The following is a 16,767-nucleotide window of genomic DNA, read 5'->3' as shown; positions in this document are numbered from 1 at the left end:
GCACACTCCACAATAGTTGCATATAATATGTCACCAATCAAACAACGTACTACACAGTACAATCAGCCACACTCGAAACAACGGACACAGACAACAATACGCACTACAATGCAGTCGCATGCATTGAACAACCAAGACACTTAAAGACTAAAGAGATAAAAAAACCTATTCAGTCCAAAGTTTTTGGAACAAAAGTCTGGATGATACTCTTCCGAGAATCACTCACTCAAAGTCCAGCGTTGTTGTCGTTCCGCTGCCCCTGAAGTTTCTCTTCCAGGAAACCTCGCGTCTTCAGTTGGCCTCTCTCCAAGCTTACAACTTCTTCGCCGGAAACACGTCGGCTTCACACACGCAGCTGTTGCCACTCGTCTTCGCTCGATAGCGGTAGACACACGCTCTTGCTTGTAGCTCGAGCCTTCACCCCTCAGGGGGAAATCCTCTTCTTCTTCTCCCGCTTTGTCGCTACGGACAAAACCTTCGCCGACTACCCGGCGGAATCCCTATGCGCTCGGGCGCTAACTTCCGTCTTCTCCTGATCGCTCATCTCGGCTGCTCGATTAAATACCCTCCGCGCAAGATTCCAGAAAGTTCTCATCAGTTTGTCGGCGCGATGCGCAGCGAAGGCTGGGGGAAGGCGCGAGACTGTACGAGGGCCGTCCCCGACAGATGACTCGAACCGGCATAACACGCCCCTTTCCATCTAGAAATTTCCAGTGCTTGCTCGGCCGCCGATGTGGGGTGAGGAGGTTCGTCGGTGAAGCCACGCTTCCGAGGGGAGAAGCGCGCGCCCGGGGAGCCTTGGATGGTTGTTTTCTTCTTTTTTTTATCGTTGATCTCGCGGCGTCACTCAGGCGTTCCGTCGCGAGGAGTTGGCGGCGCGCTCTTTTTGAGCGCTCGTTCTGTGACACTGCCCCCCACTTTAAGAATATTATCTCATAATATTCAAAACCACACAAACGAGCGCGATCAGTCACCACACACTCTGAAAGACTGTAACACAAACCGTAGCTCATGACACTTCACATTCACAATAGATCGCTCAATACAATCGTACATTGTAGTTCAATTCCACAACACATGAAATATAGCCGCAGGTACATGACTGCAACACTTCATCACACATTCCAAACAATACAAACGTACAAAGTTCTGTCTTTACAACAATTATACAACACTATACATCACATCATCGCACAGAACACTTTGACTCGCTCGACATACACTTGTGACACAGGATAACAAGAACATTAACACAACATATGTCACTCAGCCCTGCCAAACACATTCCGATTCCACCTCAGCACCTTTCCTGTGTATTTCGAGCTGCGCTTGCGCCCTTTCTTGCGGTGCTCGCTCGATCTCTTCTGGTTTTTCCTTGTTCTTTTTCGGCGAGCCTTTTCCAACGACGGGGTCTGAGGTGGCGTCTCAGCCATCGTTGTCACTTCTGACACTGTTAACGGGTGATAACGCTCAACCGATCCTGTCACCCGCTTGTTCATGTCACGACATTGGACCTGGTTGGCCGACTCCGTCACCTTTACACTGTCTGTCGGTTGAGGTCGTGCCGACGTACGTCCAGCTTCCCTGCACGTGAACTCATTCAACTCGATCATCTTCTCATTCACTGTCTCTTGCGCCGCGGCTTCACCTTGGGCTCTAGTGAGATCCGTCACGTGATTTTTCGCCGCTGTATCTCGCGGTCCCTGTGTCGGCGGCGGATCCATCTTCGGGTCTTCCCCCAAACATTCTGGATCCTCCGGCCCTAGCGCCCCGTCGATGTTTCCGATGACTAGGTCGTACAGAGGGGTCGTCATGCATAGAGCGTTAACCTTCCCGCTGAAGTACGGGGTTTCAACCTCAATCTCTGCTTCGGGAAGCATCCGAAGCGTACGGTCAATTAGGCAAACCGGTTTCGTTCTGCCTGTCAACTCACTTTCCCGTACCAAATTTCTCCGCACGATAATCGTGGAGCTACCGGTGTCTCTTAGAACCGTAATCATTTTGCCCGCAACCTTTCCAGGCATCACAGGCATCCCCTTCATAGCACCTCTTTGCTGTTTTGTCACCACAGCACGCACAATAGAATTTTTTTTCCTATTTTTCGATTCTACGAATCCGTCGGTGACGGCATTATCATCGGATTTCGGTGCTGTTAGCACACAGGATACCTGGTGAGTTTGACTCGCTCCGTTACGACATGCGTCTGCTTTGTGCCCAGTCTGACCACACTTAAATCATTTTACTACCGTAGGGCTCGTAAAGTTAGTACGACAGTTGCTCGCGCGATGACCCACTCGGTTACACAGAAAACATCGCGGAACACTCTCTGGTGCACGCTTCTTTTGTTCGGGTGCCGAATTTTTTGAATCTTCAGGACACTCCTTCTTGACCTTGGCCAAATTAGTTCCACCTTACGCTTCCAAGAATTGATCAGCCAATTCAAGCATTCCTTCAAGTGACTCAGCCTTCCTCTCTTTCAAGTACAGCGACAGGCTTGGGTGGCAACTAGTAAGAAATTGTTCTCTAATTAAGAGCTCTCTAAGCTCATCGTACTCCTGCGCTGTCCCTGAAAGTTCAATCCATTTGTCGAAATAATGGCTAAGTCGGGCGGCGTACTGCGTAGCCGTCTCACCATCAGCTGGCTTTCCTGTCCGAAATCTGTCCCGGAATCCTTCCACAGTAAATCTAAATCGCTTCAGCAAAGCAGCTTTCAATTTTGCGTAGTTCGCTGCATCGGTCGGCGTCAGCCTGCCGTACACACTGAGCGCTTCACCACTCAAGCAAGTGCTCAAAGCAGTTGCCCATTGATGTTCCGGCCAATTCTGGCTCCTTGCAATAGTCTCAAATCAGTGAAGGTACGCGTCAAGGTCGTCCTTCCTTTCATCAAACGCTACGAGCAGCTTGCTCGGGTTCAAGCGGAAGCCATGATCTTCCCGTTCGCTGCTTTCAACTCTAGCTTGGACGGGAGTTTCACTTCGCTGTTGCAAACGGAGCCGCTCGAGTTCCATCTCGTGCTGCTGCTGCCGTTCCCTTTCAGCCATCTCCGCTTCTCTTTCTTCTTTCGCCCTCTCAGCTGCCAGTTTTTCTCTCTCCAGCTCCCACTTCAATTGTTGTTCTCTTTCTTCCTTCAGCTGTCGCTCCTTGGCCTCTCTTTCTTCTCTCGCCCTTTCGGCTGCCATATTTTCTTTTTCCAGCTCCAACTTCAATTGCTGCTCTCTTTCTTCTTTCAGCTGTCGCTCCTTTGCCTCTCTTTCTTCTTTCTCTCTCTCAGCTGCCAACTTCTCTCTCTCCAACTCAGCTGCTTTTTCTTCCTTGGCCCTCTAAGCTGCCAACCTCTCTCTCTCCAACTCAGCTGCTTTTTCTTCCTTGGCTCTCTCAGCTGCCAACCTCTCTCTCCAACTCAGCTGCTTTTTATTCCTTGGTTCTCTCAGCTGCCAACCTCTCTCTCTCTCTCCACTGCCTCTTTCTCCTTCTGGCTTACCCATTTCCGTAGTTCGACGCCAGAAAGACCCATCTTCTCACCAAGAGCGACTAACTTTTCGAGATCCATTTTGTCTCACAACTCGCAAATAAAACCTTGCCGCGTGCAAAAAGTATCTGCCTAAATCAGTCTATCGGAACACTCCCCTGCACTCGTTAACGAGAACACTGAACAACACACAAAATCGTTCCGATAGCACTATCAACAACTCGAGGCTCTTTCTCACTACTTTGGACACACTGTGCACCAAAAGGTCTTGTGTCACGGACGCCAGATTAATTGTCACAAGTCCCGTTAATTAGGGAGGCGATCGCCGGGCTAATTCCAAGGGCCGAAGTATCGGCCCCCCGAACCGCACCACGAAAGCGTGGACAATTTAGGAGTGGTCCTTTTTGGTGCGCCAGCAGACGCTGGCTGTGGCCCAAAGGATAAGTCAGAGCCGAGAGTTGATAAACAAACAAAATTATATTCTCAATAATGGCAGATCGAAAACAACACACGAGAATGCACACTCCACAATAGTTGCATACAATATGTCACGAATCAAACAACGTACTACACAGTACAATCAGCCACACTCGAAACAACGGACACAGACAACAATACGCACTACAATGCAGTCGCATGCATTGAACAACCAAGACACTTAAAGACTAAAGAGATAAAAAAACCAATTCAGTCCAAAGTCCTTGGAACAAAAGTCTGGATGATACTCTTCCGAGAATCACTCACTCAAAGTCCAGCGTTGTTGTCGTTCCGCTGCCCCTGAAGTTTCTCTTCCAGGAAACCTCGCGTCTTCAGTTGGCCTCTCTCCAAGCTTATAACTTCTTCGCCGGAAACACGTCGGCTGCACACACGCAGCTGTTGCCACGCGTCTTCGCTCGATAGCGGTAGACACACGCTCTTGCTTGTAGCTCGAGCCTTCACCCCTCAGGTGGAAATCCTCTTCTTCTTCTCCCGCTTTGTCGCTATGGGCAAAACCTTCGCCGACTACCCGGCGGAATCCCTACGCGCTCGGGCGCTAACTTCCGTCTTCTCCTGATCGCTCATCTCGGCTGCTCGATTAAATACCCTCCGTGCGAGATTCCAGAAAGTTCTCATCAGTTCGTCGGCGCGATGCGCAGCGAAGGCTGGGGGAAGGCGCGAGACTGTACGAGGGCCGTCCCCGACAGATGACTCAAACCGGCATAACACGCCCCTTTCCATCTAGAAATTTCCAGTGCTTGCTCGGCCGCCGATGGGGGGTGAGGAGGTTCGTCGGCGAAGCCACGCTTCCGAGGGGAGAAGCGCGCGCCCGGGAAGCCTTGGATGTTTGTTTTCTTCTTTTTTTTATCGTTGACCTCGCGGCGTCACTCCGGCGTTTCGTCGCGAGGAGTTGGCGGCGCGCTCTTTTTGAGCGCTCGTTCTGTGACAATGATATATGGCGTCTGTTAGAGGAGAATTTGTCTTTTCGCTAAAGTAAAACAACCTGCCATGAATGCGTCGCATCAGAGTACTCTCTTTGCGAGTCCAGACACTTCTCTTACTGATGCTGCTATTAGAGGAAGCATTACGAGCACCCCTTTTTGGAATCGAGTTTTGTTCAGCTGTGGTTGCAGCTGTAATGTCCGTTCTTCTAAAAAATTACGGTCGGTTCAATAGACTCTAGATTTTTGAACGCAGCCAGAAACCACAAGTGCTCAATTTTGAATTGAAGTGCGTATAATCCGCCCAAACATTGTCTTGATGGATGCGCCAATTTGCTGTTAGATCAGAACTCCGGTTTCGGTTTTTGTTATTTTTGCGTGGCACGGAATCACTTAGGCGATGGATGAAATCCTTGTAGTACTATTTTGTGGTTTGTAACCTTGTGCGACTTTCTCTTGGTGTACCACACCGCCAGAGCGAAAGAAAGCAGTCGTCACCAATTTGACGTTGCGGCGCACTTGGCGAACCTTCTATGAACTTCGTGGCGTGAAACCACTGTGACGAATCATGTTTAGTTACCGTGTCATACCCCTACGCCCAAGTCTTGTCCTCATAACCATGAAGTCAGTGTCATTGTTTGTGGAATCCAGCATGTCATGTGAGACTTCAATACGAAGTTGCTTTTGAGTAAGTGTGAACAGCTAGGTACGAAATTCACCGCAACACTCACGTTGCAGAATCGTGATGTAACGTGCAGAAAGAATGCTTATTCCTAGCCCTTTTGTAATTTCTCAACTAGTCACACGACCATCCCGCATCACCACAATAGTCTTTTGGATATCATTGCGGCCTGTTGATGGCTGATCATAGCGTGTGTCACTTTCGTCTGGGGTGCCCCTGTCTTCAAACCAGTTATCATCATCAGCCTGACTGTGCTTACTGCTGGACAGAGGCCTCTTCCGTGTTCCACCAGTTAACATGGTTCTTTGCTTGCTACTGCAACTCTATACCCGCTAACTTCCTCTCTTCTGCCCACGTAACTTTCTGTCTCCCCCTAACCCACTTGCATTCTTTGGAAAACCATTCAGGTGTTCTTAATCACCAGTGGTTATCGGTTATCCTGCCCACGCGCTACGTGCCCGGCTCATGTTTATTTCTTCTTCTTGATTCCAACTATGACATCGTTAACCCCAGTTTGTTCCCTGACCACCTCTGCTCTCATGTCTATTAAGATTGCACCTATAATGTCCATTTCATCGCTCACTGCGTCGTCCTCACTTCCAGCTGAACTTTGTTTGTAAGCCTCCAGATTTCTGCTACTGGCAAGATGCAGCTGTTGTATACCTTCATCTTGAGAGACAGTGGCAATCTACAAGTTATGATTTGAGAATATACTCTACTCATTCTTATTCTGCTAGTTACTTCAATCTCGTGGTTCGACTCTACGGTTACTACCTGTTCTAAGTACCTACTGTTATACAACTTGAAGTGCGCTGCAAGCCAACTGGAAACGCTGTTCTCTTCCGAGGTTGTTGTACAGGCTTTCGTTTTCTGCAGAATAATTTCAACATCTAACGTCCTGCTCTCCCTTTATATTTCAGTATTTATGAATTGCAGATCGGCGCCTGAGTCACTCAGCAATGCAATGACATCGGCGAAGCGCAGGTTATTATTGTACTCTTCATTACCTTTTATTCCCAACTCTCCTTATTCTAGCCCTTTGAAAATCACTTGTAAGCACGTGGTGAACAGCATTGGGGAAAACGTATTCCGTTAACTTACACCCTTCTTTATTGGTATCCTGTCACTTTCTTTACGGAGCATGAAGGTGGCAGTTGATAATCTGTAGATTTCGTTCGGAATGTTTATATGTGTTTCGTCGACACCCAAGATACCTCAGTGTCTGCTTGATTGCTGATTTCTCTACTGAATCAATTGCTTTCTTGTCATCCATAAAGATTGCTAATAGTGGTTGGATGTATTCTGAGTATTTGTCTATCACCTGATTGATAGTAAGAACGTGGTGGATTGTTGAGTAGCCTGTTCGAAATGCTGCTTGTTTCTTTGGTTGATTGAAATATATTGTTGTGTGAATTCCGTTAGCAATTACCTTTGTAAACAGCGTGTATACGACGGACAACAAGCTGATTGTTCTGTAATTGTTCAAGTTCTTGTCGTCCCCTTTCTGATGAATTAGGGTGACGTTCGCATTCTAGCATTCTTCCAAGATTCTGGTACCCTTTCTGTCAAAAGTCACTTCGTAAACGGTTTTTCTAACACGATCTGGCCTCCGTCTTTCAGTAGATCTGAAGGGACCTGATCCTCACTAGCAGCTTTGTCTCTTTGAATTTCCTCCAGGGCTCTCCTGACTTCTGTCTTCCCTGGTGGGATGTCTTCTGGTTTACTGCTAGTTATTGCATGAGGGTCGTGGTTGTCCCGGCTACTGTACAGATCTGTGTGGAACTCGTCCGCTATAATAACTATTTTATCCGTATTGGTAGTCACTTTGCCTTCCTTATCGCTTAGTGCAAACACATGATTTTTGCTATCGCAAGATTTCTCTTCACCGCTTTGACTTTTTTTCCGTTCTTTAGAACCGAAAAATTAAATTCTCTCCGGAAGTTAAATTCGGAAGTTAAATTCTCTCCATGTTCTTTGAAGGCTCTGCAAGTTTTATTTGATGGTATGCTCAGGCATTCGTGCTTTGACGTTTCTAATAAGGTTCTTCGTCTTCAGAGACAGCTTGATTGTGTCCTGTCTAACTACCGTACCTCCAACTTCCACTGCACACTCCGTAATGATAGTCGTCAGATTATCGTTCATTGCACTAACGCAAAGACTGGTTTCCTCAGTAAGAGCCGAGTATCTGTTCTGAAGCGAGACCCAGAATTCCTGTTCTTTTCTTCTCAATGCTAGCTCACTGATTGGCTTCTTTTGTATCAGCTTCTCTCATTTTTTCTTCAAGTTTAGGTGAAATCGAGACCTTATTATTCTGTGGTCGCGGCATCGTACTTTGCCAGTCACTTCCACACCCTCCTTGATGCCTTGGTGTGCACTCAGGATAAAGTCTATTTCATTCTTACTTTTGCTATTACGGCTTCTGCATGTCCATTTACTGTTCACTGGCTTTCGGTAGCAGGTATTTAAGGTTCATAAATTATTACGTTTTGTGTATTCTTCTGATAACTCCCGTCAGGCGTTTTTAGTACCGATGCCATAATCTCTTAATTTCTGGTCTCCAGCATGTTTGTTCCCTACCTTGGTATTAAAGTCACCCATCAGTATAGTACCCTGTGTTTTACCTTACTCATTGCCGATATCAAGTCTTCATAGAAGCTTTCAACTGACGCGTCATCATGGCTGGATCTAGGCGCATAAGCTTGTACTACCTTAATCTTGTACCTCTTGTATAGTTTATTTACAATGCCTACCACCCTTTTATTATTGTTGTAGTATTTCTGTATGTTACCACCTATATTTTGGTGGATAAGAAAACCAAGCCCCAGTTCTCTTATGTCAGTCAAGAATCAAAAGCAAAAGACATGCCCATTCTGTAGCACTGCATAGACCTCATCTGTCCTCGTCACCCCACTCAGCCCCTTTACATCCCAATCAATACACTCTATCTCCTCGAAAAGCACAGTTATACTCGCCTCACTAGATAAGGTTTCAGCATTAAACATTGCCAAGTTCTGGCTTCGATGGCAGCCTGTCCGGATCATCACTGACGCTATCTGCAGGTGGGAAAATTTCTCGCATACACACGAAGTTTCACGGTTGGCTGATGTTATTGTTGTGTTTCATCACCTCCAGTTCTTGGCGAAAATAATAAATTATATGATACTTTTGTTACACATCTCTATAATGAAGTGACTCTACCCTAACGTGAAAATACAATTTGTTGTTTTTACAGGGGTCCCTTCGACGTGCCAAGAATACAGACTGATGGTAAGAGATACGTTGTGTTGAACCATGCATTATGTCATTACGTATGTGTGCCAGTATCACGGACGTGTTATAGCTACTAAAACAACAAGACACAGAAAGATAGAACAGACTGAAAAAAAAACTACACTCAGAACCACTGGTATTTTATCTTTCTTATTTTCCGAACATAAAAAATAAACATAATCCCCCTAAATATTTAGTAAAATAACTTAGCAAGATTAGCTGTACATCAGTTCATTTCATACTAGTCTGTCTCTGATATCAAATTATTTGGCCTCTCCACCTAGTCTTCGAACTATGGTCTGTCAGGCGTAGATCATAGAGTACACGACATGCTTCTTTATCCGCCTGCTCAGTTATAATAGTCGTGTGGACAGTTGGACGACGTACAGGGCTGATTAAAGTTTTTGAGACCATGGGAGTGCGTTGTGAAAAGCACCGTGGCGTTTTCTCCCTGCACAAGTGCATACGATTCTATTTGCCAGCCTGCGTTTTCACTCCCTTCATATTCACCCACACCGGAACGCCAGAAAAAGCGCAAGGTGTCATTTTCGCAGACGCCGCGGAAGCACCGAGTGATGATATCGTGATATAAATAGCTCATTTGTAGTGGCAGTGCTTGGGGCGCTTGGGGCGCACAGTGTCTGTCTGCACTGTTGGATCCAAGGTTTGCAGGATTCGATTGCGGCCACGAGCGGTTGAGTTGTTAGGAATTTGTCGTTACTGGCATTGGGTACCCGGGCGGGAGCCGCCGAACATGAAGAAAACTGATGAGGAAAGCTGTACAGAGGTTTCATCATCATAGTCATCACCATCTTCATCATCATTGTCGTCGTCGTCGTCGGCGTACGTACATCCACTTCTCTGAACTTTCACGTGTTGCAGTCTTGGCTTATGTAATCACATGAGTGTCAAACATCAACACAAAAACAAGTGATTAATCTAAATGTGTACATGGACGTCTTGTTAGTCCTATAACCTACAATTTCCTTAAATAGATGTGCTATTATACTTCTGAGCTTTTCACGTCGTAGACTTCTCACGTCCACTCAGAACACAAGTGATAAAAACAATAAAGAACAGAAACATTATGCATGAAGTCCGGAAAACTCGCAAAGATAATACTTATTTCTTCACTATAATTGAAAATTAGCTTGCGGCGCTGCCCTTATCAAATTTCTTGTAAGAAATAAAAACACAAACTCCGGTGCATGTTATTAGGCAACCGCACAACGCTTATTTTTAAAGAAAAAAAAACATACAACAGCTTAGAAAGAGTAAGAACCTGAAAGCGATCGCCTAAACACTATCTCGTACAAAAAATACCACAGAAAAATTAGTTTCAACCCCAAAATAAGCAATCAAAACAGAACTTCAAAAAGAGCAAACGAATTCCGTTGCAACCATTTCTCAAAACCATGCAACTGTTCAATAATTTTTCGGGCGCACACACGGCGGTCGCGCTCTGTGGACCTTATCGAACGCACACTACCACAATCGCAAAACCAATTTGCTTCGCCACCCAATCCTATCACCTTCCTCGCTTGCAAATAAGTTCCCATCTTTTTTTGAGAAGTTCTCGCAGTTCGCGACGTTTCCGTTCTTCACCTCCAGAGAAAATTCTACCTGTATCTCACTGTCGATTTCGCTTTTCTCAACTGATATGCCCAAGCACCTGAATAACGCTTCCTTAGCGACTTCATATTTTACGAAGTACTCGTTAGAAAAGTGAGCAAATGCACTGGCCACGTTACTTGGAAGAATGCATAAACCAACAGACCAACAATCATGGTCTAGCCCCACTTCGGCGCAAACACACTCAAAAAAGTAAGAAAACGTTCGATGTTCTCGCCGGCATTGAATGCGCGTAGCTTAGACTGCATTCACTAGACCCGCACAGGTTGTATTCCTCTTCCATGCCCTTCCATCTGAACCCTGTGTTCACCTTCGCTCTCCTACTCGCACATTTCTTGTTCTCGTTCACTTGCTCTCAAAGGATGTCACTCACTTTTTAATTAACAGCGGAACGCTGTCTCTCAACTTCGAGCTCTAACCTGATTTCCTTTTCCTCTCTTTTTCAAACTGTCTCAATTTTTGCTTCTTCAGAGTTTCTGAGGTAGTTCACAAGCGATTTCTGGGCTTTACCCAGTGCTACCACTTTTGTCTATTTCTTTCAATTGATCACACTGTTGGAAATTGTTTGAACCTCCCGCGCGAATAGCGCGCGCACCAAGAGACGGAGAACGACGAGGAAGAGGAAGAGACCAGCCGGAATAGAACACGCTCTTTTACCATGGATGCTGGCGTTTGCGTCTCCTTCATTTGGTGCCTTTAAACTCCGAAGCGTGGTTTTCCCACATCGATTTTGGTGCCGACGACCCGGGAATCAAGCCTACAACGACCCGAGCCTTTCATTCCTGGTGTGGGTGAGCTGCGCTGCGAGCTAGACCGACATGGAGCGAGCGAAGAGCAAGCGGGCCTCGCGGCGATCGATGAACACGAGAATCATCAACGAGGTCAACCAGGTGCTCCAGTCCAATGAGTTCGAGCTTTCTGGACTTCGAATGCTGCACGGCCGCCTACGCGCCAGCAACGTGGAACTTAAAGCCTTGAACAACGAGGTTGAAACCCTGATCACTGACGACCTGGCGGCAGACGACTATGAGGTGGTCATGCAATACGATGACGCCGCTAACAGTACTCTGGCGTTGCTCGAGCACCACATTGAAGTTCTGAAGACTTCTGCTACGCCGGCGTCGTCTACAACTCCAGCCATGGGCGCAAGGACCTGTGAGGGTGCACCGAGCGAGCATGAACGACTTCCACAACGTGAGTTCGGCGCACGACTTCCCAAGCTGGAGCTTCTTCGTTTCGATGGAAACGTGATCAAGTGGCAACCCTTTTGGGATATGTTCCTGCACTCCGTGCACGAGAACCCAAGGCTGTCCAACACAGACCGGTTTCACTACTTGGCCTCACTTCTAGATGGACCTGCAGCTCAGGCCGTCGCCGGTATTCAGGTGACAGATTCTTGTTACGATGACGCGCTGGAAATTTTGAAACGTCGGTTTGGAAACAAGAAAGTCATTGAGCAGAAGTACTTAGGAAATTTGCGCACGCTCAAACCAGTGAAATTAGCGAGTGATGTCACTGCTCTGCGCAAGCTTTTCGACACAGTTCAACTAAACAGGAGGGGACTGCGTAGTCTTGGAATCACGGAGTCATCCTACGCGGCTATGCTGAATGAAGTTCTGCTCAAAGTCATACCAGCTGACATTGTCGTAGAATACTTCAAAAAAGAAAGTATGGAGAACACGACGGAAACGAGCCAGGCTTCATCTGATCAGGAACTTGAGCAGCTGATGAAATTTCTCCGCATCGAAGTTGAATGTCGAGAAAAGAGTTCTTTAGTGAACAATTTGCCAACGACATCGAACAACAGCGTACCTGTATTAAATAGATCATTCAAGAAGCAGTCCGCGACTCCTACAGCATCCGTTCTTCAAAACAAGACACTATCTTCCCCCTCGTCCTGTTTTTTCTGCGCTGCTACCGATCACAAGACAGAGGACTGCACGAGTGACATGACTCTGGCCGAGAAGCGCAACAAACTTGTAACAGACGGTCGATGCTTCCGGTGCACGTCAAAAGGACATCTGGTCCGCAATTGCCGGCGGAGAGTGCACTGCCAAGCATGCAAGCGCAGACACGCCTCCTCGATGTGCAATGCTAGTAGTTCTGAAACACCATCAGTGACTAATGCTCAGAAGAAACCGAATGCTACGGTGCAAGTTTCCACTCAGAGAGCTTCAGTTCCCCGACTCATCAATGATGTTCTTCTCCAGACTTTTCGAGCTTGGGTAACGACTTCATCTCATTGTTGCTATATACGCGGTGTTCTCGACAACGGAAGCCAGCGAACGTTCGTCACTGAGAGCGTCGCTTCCAAGCTAAGTCTACCTGCTGTTGCCGAGACCGAACTCGCCATCAGTGCGTTTGGTAGAGCGAGCGACCCAACCCGACGATTCAAAATGGTCAAGATCACGCTCCGCAGTCAGCACGACGACCTAACCATTGACATTGAGGCCATAGTGGTGCCCTTTATTTGCGAGGAGATGATTGAAGCACCAAGGCAGAGTCGTCTTCTTCAAGCCATCGCAGCGGAGGGGAAACATCTGGCTGACGCAGTCGTTTACCCGAGTGTAGATTGTGAGCCAGGTGTGAGTGTCCTCATTGGATCGGACCAGCTTTGGAAGTTGATGCCCAACACGAGTGAAGTGAGGTGGGATGAAGAAAACCCTGCCTTACTCGCCATTAACACAAAGATGGGCTGGACTCTCCAAGGCCCCTTATCTGGTGGTGGAAGCACGAGTAACAAAGCAAGCACCCAAGTATGTGTTCTTCGAACAGGTTCCCACGAAGACGACCAGATCGCCTTCCCATTACAAAGATTTTGGGACCTCGATGCTATCGGAATTGCCGACACGCCGACGTCTCAGTGCAACGCAGATATTTTGGAAGAATTCAACAACACTACCAGGCTTCGGAAAGGACGCTATGAAGTTGCGTTGCCATGGAAATCACCTCTCGTCGACATGGCCGACAATCGCAAAGTAGCCCTTTCGAGGCTCCATGGACTCGTCAAGCGGCTGTCACCAAACGACGAAGCCATGAGAGCCTACGATAAGGCTATCAGGCAGTATGAGGTGGACGGTCATGCTGAAAAAGTTGAAGATGCCCCTTATTGTACACAGCACCTATACTACATGCCGCATCGAGAGGTAATCCGCGAAACATCTACGACGACGAGACTTCGCGTAGTCTTCGACGCATCATCGCATGCATCAGGAGCTTGTTCTCTCAACGAACAACTCGAAAAAGGTCCTAATCTGAATGCTGACCTTTTCAAGGTTTTGATCCGGTTTCGCCTTTTCGCCATCGGAATTACAGCAGACGTGCAGAAGGCGTTTCTACAAATCAGCATTCGAGAAGAAGACAGAGATGCTCTTCGTTTCTTGTGGTTTGAAGGGCTACCAATGTCAGGCAGACCACTGCCAAAAATACAAGAAATGCGAATGACCAGAGTTCCATTCGGCACCTCCGCAAGCCCTTTCCTATTATCTGCAACGTTGAAATACCATTTCGATCACGTTGAACAAATTTACCAAGTAACGGCCGCAAAACTGAAGGCAAGCTTCTACGTCGATGACCTAGTTTTCGGAGCTTCAACGACAAAAGAAGCGCTACAACTCTACGAAGAGACGAAGGCCATAATGGAGCTGGCCGGAATGAAAATGCAGAAGTGGTCAACAAACTGCGACCTGTTAAGAGAGAAGCTCAAGCAAGCAGGAGAGACGTCAGCTGAGCAGGTCACACAATCTAAGGTTCTTGGGCTATCCTGGAACTACACCGACGACACCATTTCGGTGAAAATTGACTCTGTGACGAAAGTCTTAAAAGCGGGACTTTGTACCAAGCGAACTGTGCTTCAGGCTTCATCACGAATTTTCGACCCCTTGGGACTGCTAGCACCGTTCACCATTCGAGTTAAAATACTTTTTCAGAAGATATGGATGCAAGGACTCGATTGGGAAAGCGTTCTCCCCGAGACATTGAAGATCGAGTGGGACAAGTGGACTGTCGAACTTCAAGACCTCAAAGACTTTAGAACCAAGAGGTATCAACTAGACAACAGCAGCCCTGATAAAAGCACTCACCAGCTGCATATATTCACGGACGCTAGCCCGTGTGCCTACGGAGTAGTGGCATACATACGAGTGGAAGACAGTACCGGAGCGGTTCGACTCCAGCAGCTGCTCGCTAAGTCTCGGGTCGCTCCAATCAAGGGTCTCACTTTACCACGCCTGGAACTCGTCGCTGCGGTTCTTGGAGCTCGACTTCTTAAGCTACTTGTGGATACTTTGCCACACACAAATATAGAATACTTCTGCTGGACCGACTCCCAAGTTTGCTTGAGTTGGATCAAGTCTACAGCCACCAAGTGGAAGCCCTTCGTTTGTAACAGGGTAATTGAGATCCAAGGGCTCACAGACCCGAGTCGCTGGAGACATTGCTCTGGAAAGACAAACCCAGCCGACTTAGTTACAAGAGGGATATCAGCGCATCACCTTTGTACTAGCGATTTATGGTGGCATGGGCCTGACTGGCTATCTGGTACCCAAGAAACGTGGCCGGCAAGTGAAGCTGGTCCTCATGAGTCAACGGATGAACTATGTAGATCAAACGACGAAGACACAACAGTTTTGGCTTGTCAATGCTCGCAAGCAGAGCCACTTTTCGAGCTCGACAAGTACAGCAGCTGGATACGAGTTGTTAGAATCACAGCTTGGATTCGAAGATTTATTCACAATTGTCGAGTGCACACCAGTCGTCGTCTGATGGGCCCACTCACTGCCCCTGAGATAAAAGAAGGCGAGTTTACATGGATGAAGAATGCACAAGCGGAAGCCTTTAGTATAGAACTCGCCTCATTGTTAAAAAACCAACCATTAGCTAAGGCATCCCGAATTCGTAATCTGCATCCATTCCTGGACAATGATGGGATTTTAAGAATCAAGACCCGGCTTGACAACGTAAAAACATCAGAATACGTGAGGTGCCCGATTCTACTACCAGCTGACCACCGCTGCACATACCTCATCATCGACCGCACGCACCGGCGCCTGCTGCACAGTGGTGTAAACGATACCCTTTCAGAGCTACGCGAGTGTTTTTGGGTGATTAAGGGCCGCCAGTGTGTGAAAAAAGTGCTCTCTAGGTGCAAAGTGTGTGCTAGATTCAAGCTCCAACCTGCAACAGCCCCTACCGCACCACTGCCGACCGACAGGGTTAAGAGATCACACCCTTTTCAAGTTGTGGGTGTTGACTTTGCTGGTCCCGTTTTTGTGAAAGGAACCAGTCCCGTGAAGGCCTATATCGTTATTTTTACGTGTGCCGTCGTTCGGGCGATCCATTTGGAGTTGTGCTCCGATATGACGGCGGGGTCATTTTTAATGGCTTTCCGTCGGTTTGTGTCGCGACGCGGCTTGCCTAGTGTTATTTATTCCGACAATGCTCTAGCTTTTCATGCTGCCAGTCGCGACTTAAAAGTGATGTACAGAGCTTTGAGAGACTTCCAAGTACAGGACTTTTGCTCTAATAACCACATTACCAAGGACTACGTTCTGCAATGAATTTCCAGGTAATGTGGTTATTAGAGCAAAAGTCCTGTACTTGGAAGTCTCTCAAAGCTCTGTACACACACTTTTCTTAGCTTCATCCCTGTTGAAGTTCAACTCCTCACAGAACATCAACGATTTCGCCCTCCACAACTTCACTAAGTCCATGGTCACTGCTTTGAAACGCTGGCTTTGTTTTCTCAATGATGCTCGAAAAACTGCACTTGGCATCAGAATATTTCTCACTTTCATAGAATTCAAATTTTGAACCAATAATTCGAAAAGCCTGGGAAATCTCGATGCGAAAACCAATCGCCCACCTCCAAATGCAGTGCCATGTCACCAGTAGCATCTAAACAGCAGACCACCAGCTGTTGAGTTCCGAATAACAGCAGCGTGCCCCGGCTGCCATCCAGTAAGTGGGAACTGGGGGCTAATATAATTTCACTGCCGCCACCAGTTGTTGGAAGCGGGGGTTGACAGTATCCCAACGCTGCCACTAGCGGCTGAGTTGTTGGGACTTTGCCGTTACCGGCACCGGGGACTCGGGCAGAATACGCTGAGCATGAACAGAACTGATACAAAAACTGCAAAGTGGTTTATTTTAGGGAGCATGTCTCGCCACATGACGATAATCTACACGGGGATGTTACGAGGATATCATCTAAGGTTCTCTCAGGTGTCTACTGAGACTGGTCATCAAGAGTCCCTTTTCCCCTCATCTTAGATGGGGGATTGGCCTTAACATTTTAA

At 47.3% G+C, this 16,767-nt stretch overlaps 1 protein-coding gene across 1 annotated transcript in view; it reads left to right on the top strand.

Annotated features, from left to right (window-relative positions):
- The window catches only part of LOC119165754 (uncharacterized), a 73,058-nt gene that overhangs the window by 36,350 nt on the left and 19,941 nt on the right, over window positions 1–16,767 (top strand). Inside the window, exon 5 of the mRNA XM_075871461.1 lies at window positions 8,802–8,836. Coding sequence (XP_075727576.1) covers window positions 8,802–8,836 — 35 coding nt within the window. The remainder of the gene's footprint in view (window positions 1–8,801; window positions 8,837–16,767) is intronic.

This window comes from Rhipicephalus microplus, chromosome 8 (assembly GCF_043290135.1).
Source record: "Rhipicephalus microplus isolate Deutch F79 chromosome 8, USDA_Rmic, whole genome shotgun sequence".
Lineage (NCBI taxonomy): Eukaryota > Metazoa > Arthropoda > Arachnida > Ixodida > Ixodidae > Rhipicephalus > Rhipicephalus microplus.
Note: the sequence above shows the minus strand (reverse complement) of the source record. Positions and strands in the feature narration are given on the sequence as shown.